At 31.6% G+C, this 15,632-nt stretch overlaps 1 protein-coding gene across 1 annotated transcript in view; it reads right to left on the bottom strand.

The window, feature by feature from the left end:
- LOC147074908 (zwei Ig domain protein zig-8-like) overlaps positions 1–14,541 on the bottom strand; it is a 197,049-nt gene extending 182,508 nt beyond the window's left edge. Inside the window, exons 1-2 of the mRNA XM_085943269.1 lie at positions 14,526–14,541; positions 12,214–12,359 (exon numbers count right to left, since the gene is read on the bottom strand). Coding sequence (XP_085799395.1) covers positions 12,214–12,359; positions 14,526–14,541 — 162 coding nt within the window. The remainder of the gene's footprint in view (positions 1–12,213; positions 12,360–14,525) is intronic.
- Between the last annotated feature and the right edge of the window lie 1,091 nt (positions 14,542–15,632).

Here is a 15,632-nt window from a genome sequence, read left to right as displayed (position 1 = left end):
TATAATATTATCAAACCGTTCAATAAATATTTAGTACTTCGTTTTATAAACAGTATTAAGTTTTAAATAACGCCCACGATGATCGGGCGGTTCCCGCATCGGCTTATACTATGGTGGGTCTCAGGTGCGAATCCCTGGTCTGACAAAATTAACATGGTATTTGGACCTAATAGGTTGAACAATTGGCTAACAATCTTTACTCCGCGAAGGCTCATAATATGATCTCATTAAGATTGGAAATGGTAAAAAAAGTGTTGAAAAATAATTACAGATAGTTATTTAGGAAATTATTTCTGTCATTATCATCAGCCGGAGTCAATCTACTACTAGATAAAAGTCTTCCTTAGCTTTTTCCACTCTATTCGGTCAACGTTTTTTGTTCCTTGTTCTTTTTATATCCAATTCAAAATAATGTTCTTTTTGTGGTTTAATCTTTTTAGCAGTTACTTCAATATTATTTTATTTTTAAGATGCAGTAAAACTTACCAATACATAATTGATAATATTCATAATTTTAAAACACATCAGAGAAATATATAACCAATAGAGAAAAAAAAAAACGACACTCAGCAGGATTCAGACCAGCGCTCAGTGGATTTGTGCCAATGTGCTCTACAAACTTAGCTACATACATCCCATCTAATTGCGGTGAAATTAACTAGTAATTGAGTTAATTTTGACAGTCGAATTTTTATTTTAAATCAAAGTATTATTTACCGTAATTATTACTACTAAACGATGTAAAGATCTCTCTTGGTATTTTTTAAAAATTTTATCTAGTTAAATATTTCTTTCGTATTTTAACATTAATTATGTTCAATAAAGAATGTTACATTCTCAAATTTTATGAATTAATCATAAAAAAATTCTTAAATGTTATTATTTTGTTTTCTAGTAACAATTTTATATTCTCGCTCATTTATAACTTAATTAAAACGGAAAAAAAGAAGCATGAACAAAATATTATGATAATTATTTCTCGTTTCTGCACGCATAAAGGCTCTTGCTACGCTGATGTATAAATACCCGGTTATGTTAGCGTAAAAATACCCTGCTACGCCGGTGTATAGAGGCCCGGCCGCCGTAGATACCGCGTCATAAAAAATCTTGCATTTTCTCAGCGTAGAGGTTGCTACGGTTAATTAATGACACTTCTGTGGAAAAACGGCGAAGCATTACGCCGCTGGAAGAAATATGTTGCCCGCAGTTAAAAAGGAAAACTCGGTTTTTATCTGAACGTGTGACTGGTTTGCTAAAGGAAAACACTCTACCCAAGCGCATTTATCAGCTGCTTCGAACCGGTGGTAAACTGAATACATTCCATAGTTTTAATTAAATATTATTTTAACTAAAAAATATCTTTCAAACCTAAATTGACAGTTGCCATTCCAGGTTACTTTCCTTAATAAAAGTTGATTACATTATATATAGACTGATTTATTGTAGGTAGCAAAAAACGGACAATACAAGTATCGGATTTAAAAAAAACTCAATGATTTTAAAATTTCACATTAAAATAATATATTACAGTTAATTTCACACACTATATCAAGACTTACATAATAAATTAATATTATAGAAAAATGATAACACTTATGTGCGACTTGCCTGCGTGGTATAGTTTGTGCAAAAAAAAATTACAGCGCTTTTCGGTTTGCGCGAGCTACAGTTTTCCCATCCATACGCACAGACTTCCCGATAAAAACCGGTTTGCCCAGGTAAGCTTGTGGTAAATCATGAACATCTAGCCGGCGCTTAATACACATAAGCACACCGAATGAACTAAATAGAACATATTTTAATAATTTATAAAATAACGTATCCATCATAACTCACCCTGAAAAAAGTGAAATATATCAATATCCAAATCGATTTGGCTCAACATAATAATTGCCTTTATAATTGGCATTATCAATAGCAGAATAGTTTTGCGAATTGGGCGAATAATAAGCGACTGATGCTACAGATTTCTAAGATGGTTATCAGAGACACATCTGTCAATATTACCTAACATGTCAAAGTTATCATTTATACCGCGTTTAAGTGCGTAGCTAAATAAATATATCTTTTAATTTAACCATAATATCAAAGATAAAGTCGGTTGGGTATAGGTACACATACTGTACTATTACTATCAAGTAAAATGTACTTAACTTTTGAATACCCCTTCACCATAAAGCCGTAAGTACTTCAACTGATGTGGGACTCAAATAATAGAAACACTCTCAAGCCTGCTTTGATATTGTGTTTTGTGATGTGGTATTAGAATCGTATGCTTTGGGTAGTATAAATTACAAGGAGTAAAAAAATACATCATAAAAGCACTACGTTAAAAATACAAAACAGTTATTATCTGTCTGATTTGGATTTTAAGTTCTTTATCCATGTTACTCAGAAATGGGGTAATATTTTGGAAAAAGATCAGTAATAATCAGTAACGTAAACGGTGATAAATCAAAAAATCAAGAATACAATAGAATCTTCATTGGCTTTGGAAATATTTTCAGATGAGCCAACGAACGCAAAGTGGACACTATCAACAATGATTGGATGTGGGCAGGCGATCCTCTTCCCGTACATCACCTCACCACTCACCGTTGCTATCTGCTAGTGATGAGTGTTTTAAATTGCATTTTTATTCACAACTTTCAATTCTATGATAATTAAACTCTATTAAATTAGTAACAAAACAATAATATTATATTCTATAGAGTGTTCAAGAGTGTTCAAAAGATACATGAATTGATATAGTATAATATTATATAGTATAGGCAAAATAAACTGTATTACATTTATTGGATATCCGATGGTTTAAGAAACCAGCAAGTACCATCACTGGTATTTATATAATGTCATACAAAAACCTCTAATTGAAATGTGTCAGTGTGCAAAGAAACTTAGAGGAATGTAGGTAGTCAACTTTTAGGAGTGGAAAATTACCGCACGTTTCTGTTAGTTCAGTATTAATTTACCTTATATACGACGCTTATCCTATTTTTATGAAACTAATTTTCTTGGTAAGTATTACTTATTATGAGTAAAGGGCCTACATTTTCTATCTTCTTGTTCTTAGTTGGATCCTTACGACTGAAGATTGTGACTTGAATGTTTTTGCTGTCTGAGAGCCTTCTCCCTGATTTGTTTCATCCGTTTCAATATTTAGTGCTACGGATTTAGGGATTATGTCAGTGAGAAACTGATGGAACTCGATACATCTATCTGTAGGGAGTTTGTTGATGTTGTCGTCATTTCTGCTGGCTGTTTATTATGAACCAACCATTCTTCAGTATTGGATTGTCCAGGAAGAATTATATTGTCATTTATAGGATAAGCTTGTTCATGTAGGTCTTCGACGCCGATACTCTTCGATGGGTTTTCGGTCTGCCCGTCAAACTGGTGACAAGTTTCAAATATTTTTCCATAGTTTACAATGATGACAGTCTTTCCAGTGAACTTGGAATCCTCGTGGGTGTGGCGGGAACACGCTAGCGCTGAATATGAAATATAAAATCAACACTAGCAGCATAATATGCTATGACTGCCATCTTGGAAAATGGTGTACGATAAAAAAAATAGGCCATATTTTATTAATGACTGGAAATACGAGTATTATAAAATATTTCAATCAAACATTAATGAACATTAATAATTTATATTTAACAATAAAGTGTGTATCGTCTTTGTGATAACAATATAGGTATAAAGTTTTAAAAATGTAAAAAAGAAAACAAATTGGAATCTATTGGAGTGATGATTGTGTCAATACACTTTTTGATTCACTGTGCACCTCAGAATAATAATATGTATACTGTCATTTTAAACGTCTGAAGTTTTTTTAATTGACTTAGGTTTTTTACGATAGTGACAGTAACATTTTACTGAAAACAGTGATGGGCATATTCAAAGCTCCTCGTTTATGAAAATTATTTTAAAACATTTGTTGTAAAAATAAGCATATCATGATTAATAATAATAATTACAAGATAAAAAGAACTTTTTATATACAACGTTTTTAAATTTTCTGTTGAATTATTATGCTCAATATGTTCAAACTTGTACTTGATATGAAGTAAATAAAAAACAAACAAACAAATATAGAATACTGAAATGTCATTTTGACATTTCATTTTGATTTCCATAGTAACGCACGTATATATTAATAATTTAGTTGCTAGGACCACCCCCTTAGCAACCAATAATAGTCTTTTACTTTTCAAGGATTTTTCTGAAATAACTTTCCATACAAAACAGAATTATCTGAAAATGAATTCAATTCATTCATTCAGGTTAAAAGTATTAAAAGAATGCATTGGCATCGTGTTCTGATAAATTCCTTAAAGTTTCAAATGTCTAGCTAGTCGGGAAGTTAGTTAAATATCGATTGCAAGATTTGTACTGGACAAACAAGAATCCGAGGTAATAAAAACGTTGTAATAAAAGAAAATCAAGAAATATAACTGAAAAAATTACATTGACGAAGTAAGAGGCTAGAGTAAAGTTGCCCAACGACGAGATTACGATGTTTTAGATTCACTAAACTATCACAATATAATCGAAGTGTCGCATTGTAATAATTCCATTAGTATCGTACCAACCATTAGGTGTAAAATCAATACAGAGCAATATAATTGCCTATTGAGCTAAGTTATACTCAAGTATTTATAGAGTATGATTAGTTCAAGTAAAAGTATAGTGAATTTCTCTGCCATTATATTATTCTATCTTGAGAATTGAATAATCCAGAACAAGATTTAGCCGCCTCGATGACACGGTCAGTTGAATCCAGTATAACTTTGTATTTACGGTGCAAAACTTTTCGAATCGAGTCGCTCCGGTCCGAGTGTTGTCACGTCTCTAGTTCGACAAAGTTTACAGACCGATTGAGTTGTTCAATTTCGAATCTTGCCATCTGAATCGAACGCCACTGTGTGATTCGAAATTAATCGGTATTGGAAATCGGGAATGTTTTTGCTGAGAGTTGGATAACATTGTATTTAAGAATTCTAGTCAATCGAACACTTATCAGACCCCGATTCCCGATGAGCTTGAAGAAAAAACATCGGACGACGAAGAAAAGGACTCACCTGACCATCCTCAGCAGACCACCAAACGGAAGTCCCCGGAAACAGCAAGTCCCAAGTCCCCCGTTTCCGCCTCTGGACCAAAACTGGACTACACAGAGGAAGAGAAGTGGAAAAAGCTGATCCGCAGAATGAACGAAAATCTTGACCCAGAACATGAACGCTCAACCCGCGAGGATATCCAAAACCTCTTAAACAACACTGATCACTCCGAAAGCACATTAAGATCAATCCTCATAGAATCCAACGGACTCAGAGAGACACAAAGCTGCAAGGATCATGCAAACACCCACTTCTTTCTGGCTGAATTCTCTGATGCTCTTGACCACCGCCTAAATGGAAAGACTTCAGACCAAAAACCCGAAATTGACTACAACGAGACAGTATTTGAGCTCGACGAAGCTGAACACACAGCCCGCTCGCTTACGTCCAACAACACCCAAGATACTGCCACGCCCACATCCGACCAACCAAAGAAATCCAAGAACAAGAAGAAGAAAAAGACGACCAACCCGCCTAAACCAGGCAAAGAAGAAACCAACATGCGCGCCTTTTTCCTAAAGAAAAAGTAAGCCCTCAAGACCACGCGCCCGAACCAGGACCAAGCCTACCCCAGCCAAACTGCCAAGAAGCAGAGCTCCGAGCGGCGATACTCGGAGCTCTTCCAGGCTTTGACGAACACGGAAATGAAGAGAATGAGCTAGAAGCGACAGGAGGTGCACGAAGCAATCAACGGACGCCTGCGTGAAGTTTGTTTTACTTTAAATTCATCCAGACCTAATCACCCAGATCAACAACCCGACCTCGCCTGGTCGCGAAGCCTCCGAGGCCGGGTCCTCCCCAAGACAATCATGCTTACTCCAGATAGGAACTAGATATAAAGGGGATAGACGTTAAAATACCGTCGAGGTGGCCCAGAAGAAAAGCATATATCCTAAGTAAGAACACTTATCAGTACTTCGATAATAATAAAAAAAACATTATAACAGGAGTCACATTCATTATCAAAACCATATATGTCCATATTTTTTTTAAAAAACCATTTTATTATTTATAGAGAATACGTAAATTTATAATAAATTTACTACTTAACGAAACATAAATAATAAGATACATTTTTAATCACCCGTATGAAATTTGATTAAAATGTGTGTTTCATAATATCATTCTGTATAAATGACTATCAGAATCAGACATCTTCATATTAATTTCATCATCCACAACAACAGACGATATTTTGCAATTACGACAATCTGACTGGATTTGATTCTATACGTCACAAGTGTAGGCTTAAGGTAATTTAAATATATACTACCTATATCACGTTCTTAAAACAAGTTGCGATTGTTGATCACTAGTATATTGATTTTTACACTGCAGAAATAATTGTCAATACTTTTAAAAGTATTTAGGTAAAATATAAAACAAATGACATATACACGATACTGCAACATTGACATCTGCTTAAATTATATTTAAATAACAAACGGAACTAGATTTTATATTTTATAAATATATATAAATACGATGGAACTGGTATAGGTACTGAATAGAAATTTATAAAATAATAAAAAACGGTAACACTGGCGGTTACTGACGTTGAAACTAATATCTTAAATTGTAAAGGATGTTGAAACAACTTTAATCGACTGCCAAAGTTATCTTTCTCTATCGAAAATATTAATCGCTTAGTCGCAAAAGCCGCTCGGACATTTTTTAAATTTCTTTTTAAAAATAACCTAAATCACAAATTTCCTTTTACAATATTAAATCATATATTCATATTGTATACATATATCTTGCAATATAATTTAACTATTCTTTTTTAAACACATTTTTGTATTCAAAATGTAACTGCTTATTTCCTTAATAAATACAAAAAATTAAAAAAAAATACATGAAAATATTATTAATTACACTACGCTACTATCATCTGCAAGGGTTCTAAAAAGAATATACCACTTCATTATGACATGATAGGCATAATGTTGGGCCAATTATGGTCACCTTAGTCCCTATATTTTCTTCCTACCATATTGTGACAAATCCAGGCGTAACTCCGTCACGGGTCATCAATCGACCGTGATTGAAAAACATTTAGTTACATCAACAAAATGAGCGCATCTAGGTTTGTTACAATTAGACCATCGGTAACGAGGAATTCAAAGCATATACAGAGTAATTCATCAACCGTGTGCTTATAAATACTTATAACCTAAACCATTCTTGACTGTCAAGTACCGCGCATCGGGTGATTCAATAAAAAATACCGCGCGAAAGTAATAGTGCAACCAGCAGTGTCAACCAGATCACGGAGCCAGTTTCAATAGCATAAAATAATATTTAATAACTGATGCGTGCCATCCTTAACATAACCCGCCCCCCAGCATCCGAATCATTCCATCAAAATTTACAGCCCACTTAAAAGCGCAGCCAGTTATGATACAGATGTTTTGTCGGTGAATTTATAGCCCAAAATAGCTGTCGACATAAATAAATAAGTCAAATATGATTTTTTTTTAATTATTACGTTTGTTTTTTATGACAGAATATTATATAGATGAAACATGTATAGTAAAAAAATATTTTTTTATATATTATTATAGTGAATATCAAATAAAAGATAAATAATTATTAATACATATTATTTATTGGCTGATATTTTAATATAGCTACCTGTTTAAATAATGTGAATTTTAATTAGTTTCAGCAAGAGAGGAAAGACCTTTACTTAATGCGGAATCTATTCTTGTACATGATGATAATGAAAACCGATTAAAATAAAGTTTTCTAAAGAACACCGGAGTGATTCCATGAAATGAAGTATACAATACTCGATGAATAGATTCCCAGTTAATCTGTTCCTGAATTTGGCACGGATTATTCCAGGTAAGAACTTAAAGTTAGGATAAAAGGGGGGACATGCTCGTCGAAGGTCAAAATTGAGTTTTTATTGTATTTTCAAACCATGATCCTGGACACTCCTTAAACGTTGCAGATAATCTATTTATATAATTTTGAAGCCTTATTATCCTTTATTGTTATTTTAAACATTTGATGACTGCATAAAGTATTTTTGTTACATAAAATAGTATTCTTTTAAACCTCTCGCTCTAATGTTTTAGAATATAGTCATATTTCGGTACATAACTGTGCAGTGGTGTTAAAATTTTTTTACATTTATTAATTTTTAAACGCATTTATAAAACCATTAGCATAATTTATTACGAGATAATTTTTGTAAAATATTCACGATAAAAAATTATTTTGATAATCTCAGTGATCCCAAATTTTACAAGAATTAGGCATTTTATTATTCAAAAAATCGGCAAGATTAACACATTTGAAGATAATTCTAAAGATACCTATTATAAGCTATGTCTTTTACCATTCAAGTGTGATAAACATTTTATGAATAATGATTGCTTTATAATAATTATTGACCTAAGAATAAGGTAGTGTTTTTTTGAAATACGCCATTTCTTTTGTCATTCCCTAGTAGTTAAGCTACAACATACGGCCGTAGCTATAAATTGACATACTTTAATTAAAGTAGGGAGTAAAATTATGTTGACGCGCGTGTTTAAACATGTACCTAACTGATTTTTTTTTTATTTTTTTTTAAACGGTACATGTTCAAACACGCGCGTCAATATCATTTTACTCCCTACTTTAATTATAGTTTGTCAATTTATGGCTACGGCCGTATGTTGCAGCTTAACCACTGGGGAATGACAAAAAAAATGGCGTATTTTAAAAAAACACTACCTTATTCTTAGGTCAATAATTATTATAAAGCAATCATTATTCATAAAATGTTTATCACACTTGAATGGTCAAAAACATAGCTTATAATAAATATCTTTAGAATTATCTTCAAATGTGTTAATCTTGCCGATTTTTTGAATAATAAAATGCCTAATTCTTGTCAAATTTGGGATCACAGAGATTATCAATATAATTTTTTATCGTGAATATTTTACAAAAATTATCTCATAATAAATTATGCTAATGGTTTTATAAATGCGTTTAAAAATTAATAAATGTAAAAAATCTTAACACCACTGCACAGTTATGTACCGAAATATGACTATATTCTAAAACATTAGAGCAAGAGGTTTAAAAGAATACTATTTAATGTAACAAAAATACTTCATGCAGCCATCAAATGTTTAAAATAACTATGAAGGATAATAAGGCTTCAAAATTATATAAATAGATTATCTACAACGTTTAAGGAGTGTCCAGGATCATGGTTTGAAAATACAATAAAAACTCAATTTTGACCTTCGACGAGCATGTCCCCCCTTAAGGATAATATTATTATCATTTGGGCGAGATTATTACAACTAAGTTAAAAGCATATATCAATACAATATTATAAATACACTAAATTAAGTCGATTCGTACGGAGTTTACAATTCTTATGTTGAGTTGGTTATTCTATTCAGCTATTTAATATTAAATTAGAGTAATATAATATATTATAATATTAATGAGTACCATTTTCTGGTTTAATTTAGAATTTTTTATCTTGTAGTATATTCATATTTTAAATAACACAAGTTCTACGGAATACTCACGATGACAAAGAACAAATTATTGTAGTGTTACTGTCATCACCCGAAAGTAGCCTTATTAGGATGCATTTTTTCTTTTGATTCATTATGATTTTTTATCTGTACAAAAAAATCGCATATAATACTATGCTTATGAAGTGGGCAAGCCAAAATTTAATAATAAGCGAATAACAAAGTATTTATTAATCACGACTGATATTGATAATAATAATATAAGATAATAAAGTACCACTTTTATTTAATATCAAAATTTTAAATTTCTACAAAATTTGATTTTTCACTACGCAATAAACTAAATGATAGAAAATTCAAATCAAAACCAAATTTCTCCCATATAGAGTACCGGATAGTTTGACATTATTTTAAATATTTTTATACAAAATAATATTTTTTCACTATTAAAATATAATATTTTGAAATATTTAAGGAGTATAATTTATTAATACGCTACTACTAACCGTATTATCGTGTATTATATAATATTATTTGATTCGTAGAAATTGGCACGATAAAAATTTCTCTATAATTATTTTAAAATATTTTTAAGGTCAATAATAAGCTTTCAGAGTTTTTTGAACCATTGTATCGATACTAATTGTTTTAGCAGATAAATTCGCCGCATAATAAATATAATAATAACTCGGTGATTGGTACAATAACATCTCCACGAAACTTTTCCGTAGATTAAGATTTTCCTGATGATAAGCGACCTTTGCTAAGGGATGGTGAGAAAAGAAGACGTATATCAATATTTTCATCAATGCCATGGAGTTTAAAATAAATTTTTATCACTTTATTTAAAATATTAATAATATTATAATGTATTTAAAAATAAATATTTAGAAGGGGAAAATAATTTTAGCAACACAATATTTTATTGTATAATATTATATTCTCGAGGGTCGAGATTATTTTTTAGAATAGTTCTATAATTCATAAAAATATGGGAGATCTAATTAAGGTACTTTTTCATAAAAAACTTCTTCTAGTTATGTTGTGTATAAAACGTTTTTAATTGTATGCCTCGTAATACCGTTATTATGTATATTTATAGTATGCCTATAATATCTATTACACTCCATCAATATCATACTAATTAATATTGATGCTAACAACCCATTATCAAAATTATACTAAGCCTCCAGTGAGACACTGTTAGTATAATAAGAAAAATAATCATTAATTAAGTTATTGATTTAATAAACTGTCATATATATCTATTTTAATATTTTCAAAACACAAATTGTGCACATAACAAATTATTAATTCAATACGTTCACAAGATGACATTTATAATAAAAGTACAGGTAAATCAAATTAGTAGAGAAAGAACGAAGCAAAAAAAATAAAAAATAAAAAAGAACAATAATTTAAGAAAAATATTAATTAGACAATAAAATAGAATGTTAAAAAAAATACATAGCACATCACTAAAAATTTCTACATCTCTAAGAATTGTATTGACTAGCCGCACTACCCTCGACTAAACAGTTTTCACACGCATGTAATTGACGGATGCATATAAATTCAAATTTTTCAGAACACCAGGATTGGAAACTATACCACGCAAGACCAAGGAAAATGATTTAATAGCAGAAATGACCTACGGGCTTCAAGAAAATGAAAGGTGACCATTTTTTTTAAGAAAGCTAGTCGAAAAATACTTGTTTGAGAAAATTTCAAAAGGAAACTACTTATATTATACTACATTAAAATAAAGATATCGAAGAATTTCTTTCAAACGCGCTCTAAAACTACCTTATTAGAAACCTCATAAGGACTCCAGATATTAGATCCATTTTCAAATATACTTCGTACTACGTATGTAGGTACTAATGACACATAAAGTGTACATAAAACATTTGGCTATAGTGTCAATATGTGATACCAATAATAATAGTGTATTATATTATATATTTTTTTAAATATTATTTTTAGACACAGATAATTATGTAATATTTATACCCAATCTGAATTATAACGGTAGTTAGCTGGTATATAAATTCTGTCCCGCTTGAACATTATTTTCTTTCTCGCAATGGCCAATAAGAATTTAGTATTTACAAGCTTCATTGGCATTTCAGTTTTAATGACTTTAATTATTTCATTTGTGTTATGAAAAAATTAGTAATTAATACATAGTTAAATTGAGTGTCCGACTTATATTAATATACGTTCATGAAACGTAGATACACAAGTAAGCTATGTAATCTAAAAACAGCATGTCCAAATAAGCTAACTAACTTCATTCACTGGAGAGACTATAGGTGCTTCATAGCAATATAATGTAATATTAAAAATATATAATAATTAAGTACTTAAGAGTTAGAATGTTTTTAGTAAAAAAATGCTGAGATAACAGGTTTCGTTCCTCAAATATTATCGTAATATCAAATTCTTGAAACCAGAAAGTTGTAACGTTTAACACATTAACATGAAGAGCATTTTCCCGAAAGTGTTCTTTTTCGTGATAAGGAAATCTAGTTTTTCGTACAGATGTAGTTTTATCTGGTCATTGAAAGATTTAATGTGGAAAGTATTATAAAACTCACCGCTTTGTCCCCAAGTTGCTCAACTCTGCAATGCAGGAATGCAGTTTGGCCAACTGCAGTTGTTACGTTTCGAGGCACATTGAACTCAAAATAGGGATACGAGCTGACGTTTGGTCCCAGATTATCATCGTCATAGTGTGGTAATCCTGCAAAAGAAAAAATACAGAAAATAAAATTAATTGTTAATAATTAAAATTTATGAAATTTTTGTTCTCCTATAAAAATTGGATCGAGTGAGATTTTATCGGCGAGACTTTACCAATTGTACTTTATTAAGTATTATTTCTAATATTATAATAATATAGTATAGACAGTTTCAAGTATTTTATTTATTTTTACCGAAGAATTTTAAATTTGTAAATCTTGTGTGTTATTATAGTATTCAATAAAAAATATAGCTGCTAGTATAAACAATGTAAAGGTTAAATTGAAAAATATTTTAGCTAGAGATAATATTTTCACCGTAATATGTAAGTGGTTAAAAAACATTTCATAGAGAGCTTACATACCAAAGTTAATTTTTAAAATAAAAACAAAATGATTTTCTCATTTTAAATTTATAAATTACAATATTCTAACATTAATTGAATTTTCTGTTTTAATAATGTAATGAAATATATTAATTTTATATTGTTACTTTTTGAAATTTGGTTTAATCCTTTCATTGTTATTATATATATATATTATAAATCTGAAATATCTATGTTATAAATTACACACTCTTCTGCCATATCGGCCCCATAGTTGGACCATAAATGAACACCAGTCTTTTTGTATTGTTCCAGGTCATACCAGCATTCCGTAGCTTCGCCGTATAAAAGTATTTAGCAGGACGCCGGAATCCGGTTGACTTGAAAAACAGGCAAGTCAGGTTGTGTTCTCTTCTGGCATCTGAACCATGTCCAGCGACACATCTTCATCTTTTGCGTAGTGAGAGGCTTGGTGCGTTTTTTTATATCTCCTCGTCACTCCTAAAGTAACATGACCGCACACCAAGTATCCGTCGCAAACATATGTTTTGAATCCCAGTATACGGTTGATCTGAACCTTAGTAAGGTGCCATGTGTCGCTACCGTAAAGCAGCACCTTCAGAATGGAAGCGTCGAATAGGTAACATATAGTTTCGTAGTTCCCAGATACTTAACATTGAGTTGAATGTTGCTCCAGTTATTCTCATTCGGAAAGCGAGCTCTCTCTGCAAAATGCCATCGCCCGTGATGTATACTCCCAGGCATTAGAAGCTGTCGATGATCTCGATGTTTTGCACGTCGCCAATCAGAGAAAAATCTGGATCAGGACTGGTGCTATTGCACAAAACGTTGGTTTTGAGGCGAGTTTTACGGGAGGTATATTCTCATGTATATAAAAAAAATATTTTTGTTCATTTCAAACTGTTATAAATAGTATTTTTCTAAGTTCCCGTAAAGTTTCTGGATAGGCTTGACCATTATAAACTCGTTTAATAATTTTACATAAATTTACTAAAGCCCGAAGTATACTAACCCACAATAAGAAACGGTGTGATAGAAGTCAACATTCAGAATAGAGTAAATATTAAATAAGTCGAAAAAACTTCGCGCCTGTAGGTAACCTACATCCGGTTTCAACAGTGAACTTTTCTGAAAAGGTTTTCACATAATACTTTATAGTCATTTTTCAATGCTTCCCCTTTGGTAGAAAACCTTCAGGTATACGAGGTTTTCAGATATTATCAACTTCTTTAATGAAAATGCATCTATGATATTAATAGAAGAAAATTTCGTTACAATTGTAAGTTTGTTAATATTTTTGGTGTGATACGTGTGTGTAGAGATAAGGAATGATGATGGGTGATGAGCGAAGTATGAAGACTTGTAGTTGCTGGTAGAGATGATGAGTTTATTTCTGAATTGACAAGTAACAGTTTACATAGGCACAGTGAAGTTAATGGCCACACCAAACCACACCCTCCCCGCACCACATATTATGGTCTTATTCGGGCATATTACGGGACCCTACGTTTGGTGTAAAGCATAATTTTTTTATGACTGAGAACGTCTTAGGAGCAGTTACCCAAGACTAAGGTCGCCATGCACTCAATTGTGCTTCGACTGAATTTTCATGACTTTAAGTTAAGGTACCCATGGGAGAGATGAGCACGTAGAGGTAATATTAAAAATTATAGTAAGTAACAAATTAAAGCTAATACAAAACTGCCGAACACTCTAAGTGAAGAGATCTTCACGTTGGCAGTATTAAAATTCAATGAAATCAAATACGTATGACTGACAAAGTTTCGTGTGCACTATTTATGACTGATATTAACAGTCTACCTCCACCTTTCGCCATTGGTGCACACTGATTTAAAAAAATTCGATGAGATATCAAACCAATATAATATGGAAGGATCGAGATATTTTTAATTATCACGGAAATGATGCTTGTGTAAACATAAGTATTCTCCATATTATGTTTGTACGGTATCGAGTCATGAACCCTGAAGGAAAGGGAGCTGAAGTCAATTCATGCCTTCAAAATGTGCTGTTGGCGCTGAATGCTTCATATTTCTTGGAAATAATACACGACTAATCAGTCAATAATTCAGAGAGTCCAAATAAAAGAAGGGTTGTCGACAATAAATGTATGAGACGCATTATTTGGTTTTTGAGCTAATTTGGTATGGATTGGATAACCAGGAGAAACTGGTGGTTTTGGTTAGTCTCCAAAGAAAGTAAAGTAGAGGAAGAGCGTCAGCGCGCTGGAGTGATCCAGTAAAATAGCTCACTGTCGACAGCCTTCCTTCTGCTCTGAGAGAAGCAGGGAGAATGTCTTGGTTGCTCAAAAGATTACAGAATTTCAAGGTGGTCACAATCCTCAACCAAGAGGGAATAACCAATGAGAGAAAAATGTAGTATATTATGTAGCTAAATGAATAATTACGAATATATGCATTGACAGTGCGAAAAATTTTAAAAATTCAAAGATGGAGATTTATTTGTTCTCTTGCGCGAACATCATTATTCTTAGATCTGATTATAAATATTTTCCCCAGTTTGAAATTTTTATTTTTATCAACTTTGAGGTAAATATATTTAAAATAAAATTATTATACTTTGCTATTTTGCCGCAATCTTCCCTCTTAGAAACTTTTTAGAACAAACAAAAATTTAGATAATTTTTGGTATTACAGCTGAGAATCGCTGCCTTTTCAAAAAGTCAGCATTTTTTCACTCGGGAAAACTTTTCTAGGTCAGCGAACACGTGCCGTACACGTGTAATACAGCCTTAAGCTGCAGGATGTGTCGCTCCGTAACCTTTTATGCAAACCAAGTTACAAGTAGAAAAACTTGTTGAAATTTTTCGATAAAAAGGAATATCTTTCTTGTAAAATAGTTGAACTGCACACGCATTTTACATAGTATAAACGTTTTATAAATCAT

The sequence above is a fragment of the Rhyacophila brunnea genome, unplaced genomic scaffold, assembly GCF_057557595.1.
Source record: "Rhyacophila brunnea isolate RB1 unplaced genomic scaffold, BYU_Rbru_1.0 scaffold_15, whole genome shotgun sequence".
Classification (NCBI taxonomy): Eukaryota; Metazoa; Arthropoda; class Insecta; order Trichoptera; family Rhyacophilidae; genus Rhyacophila; species Rhyacophila brunnea.
The sequence above is the reverse complement of the archived record's forward strand: the minus strand, read 5'-3'. Positions and strand labels throughout refer to the sequence as shown.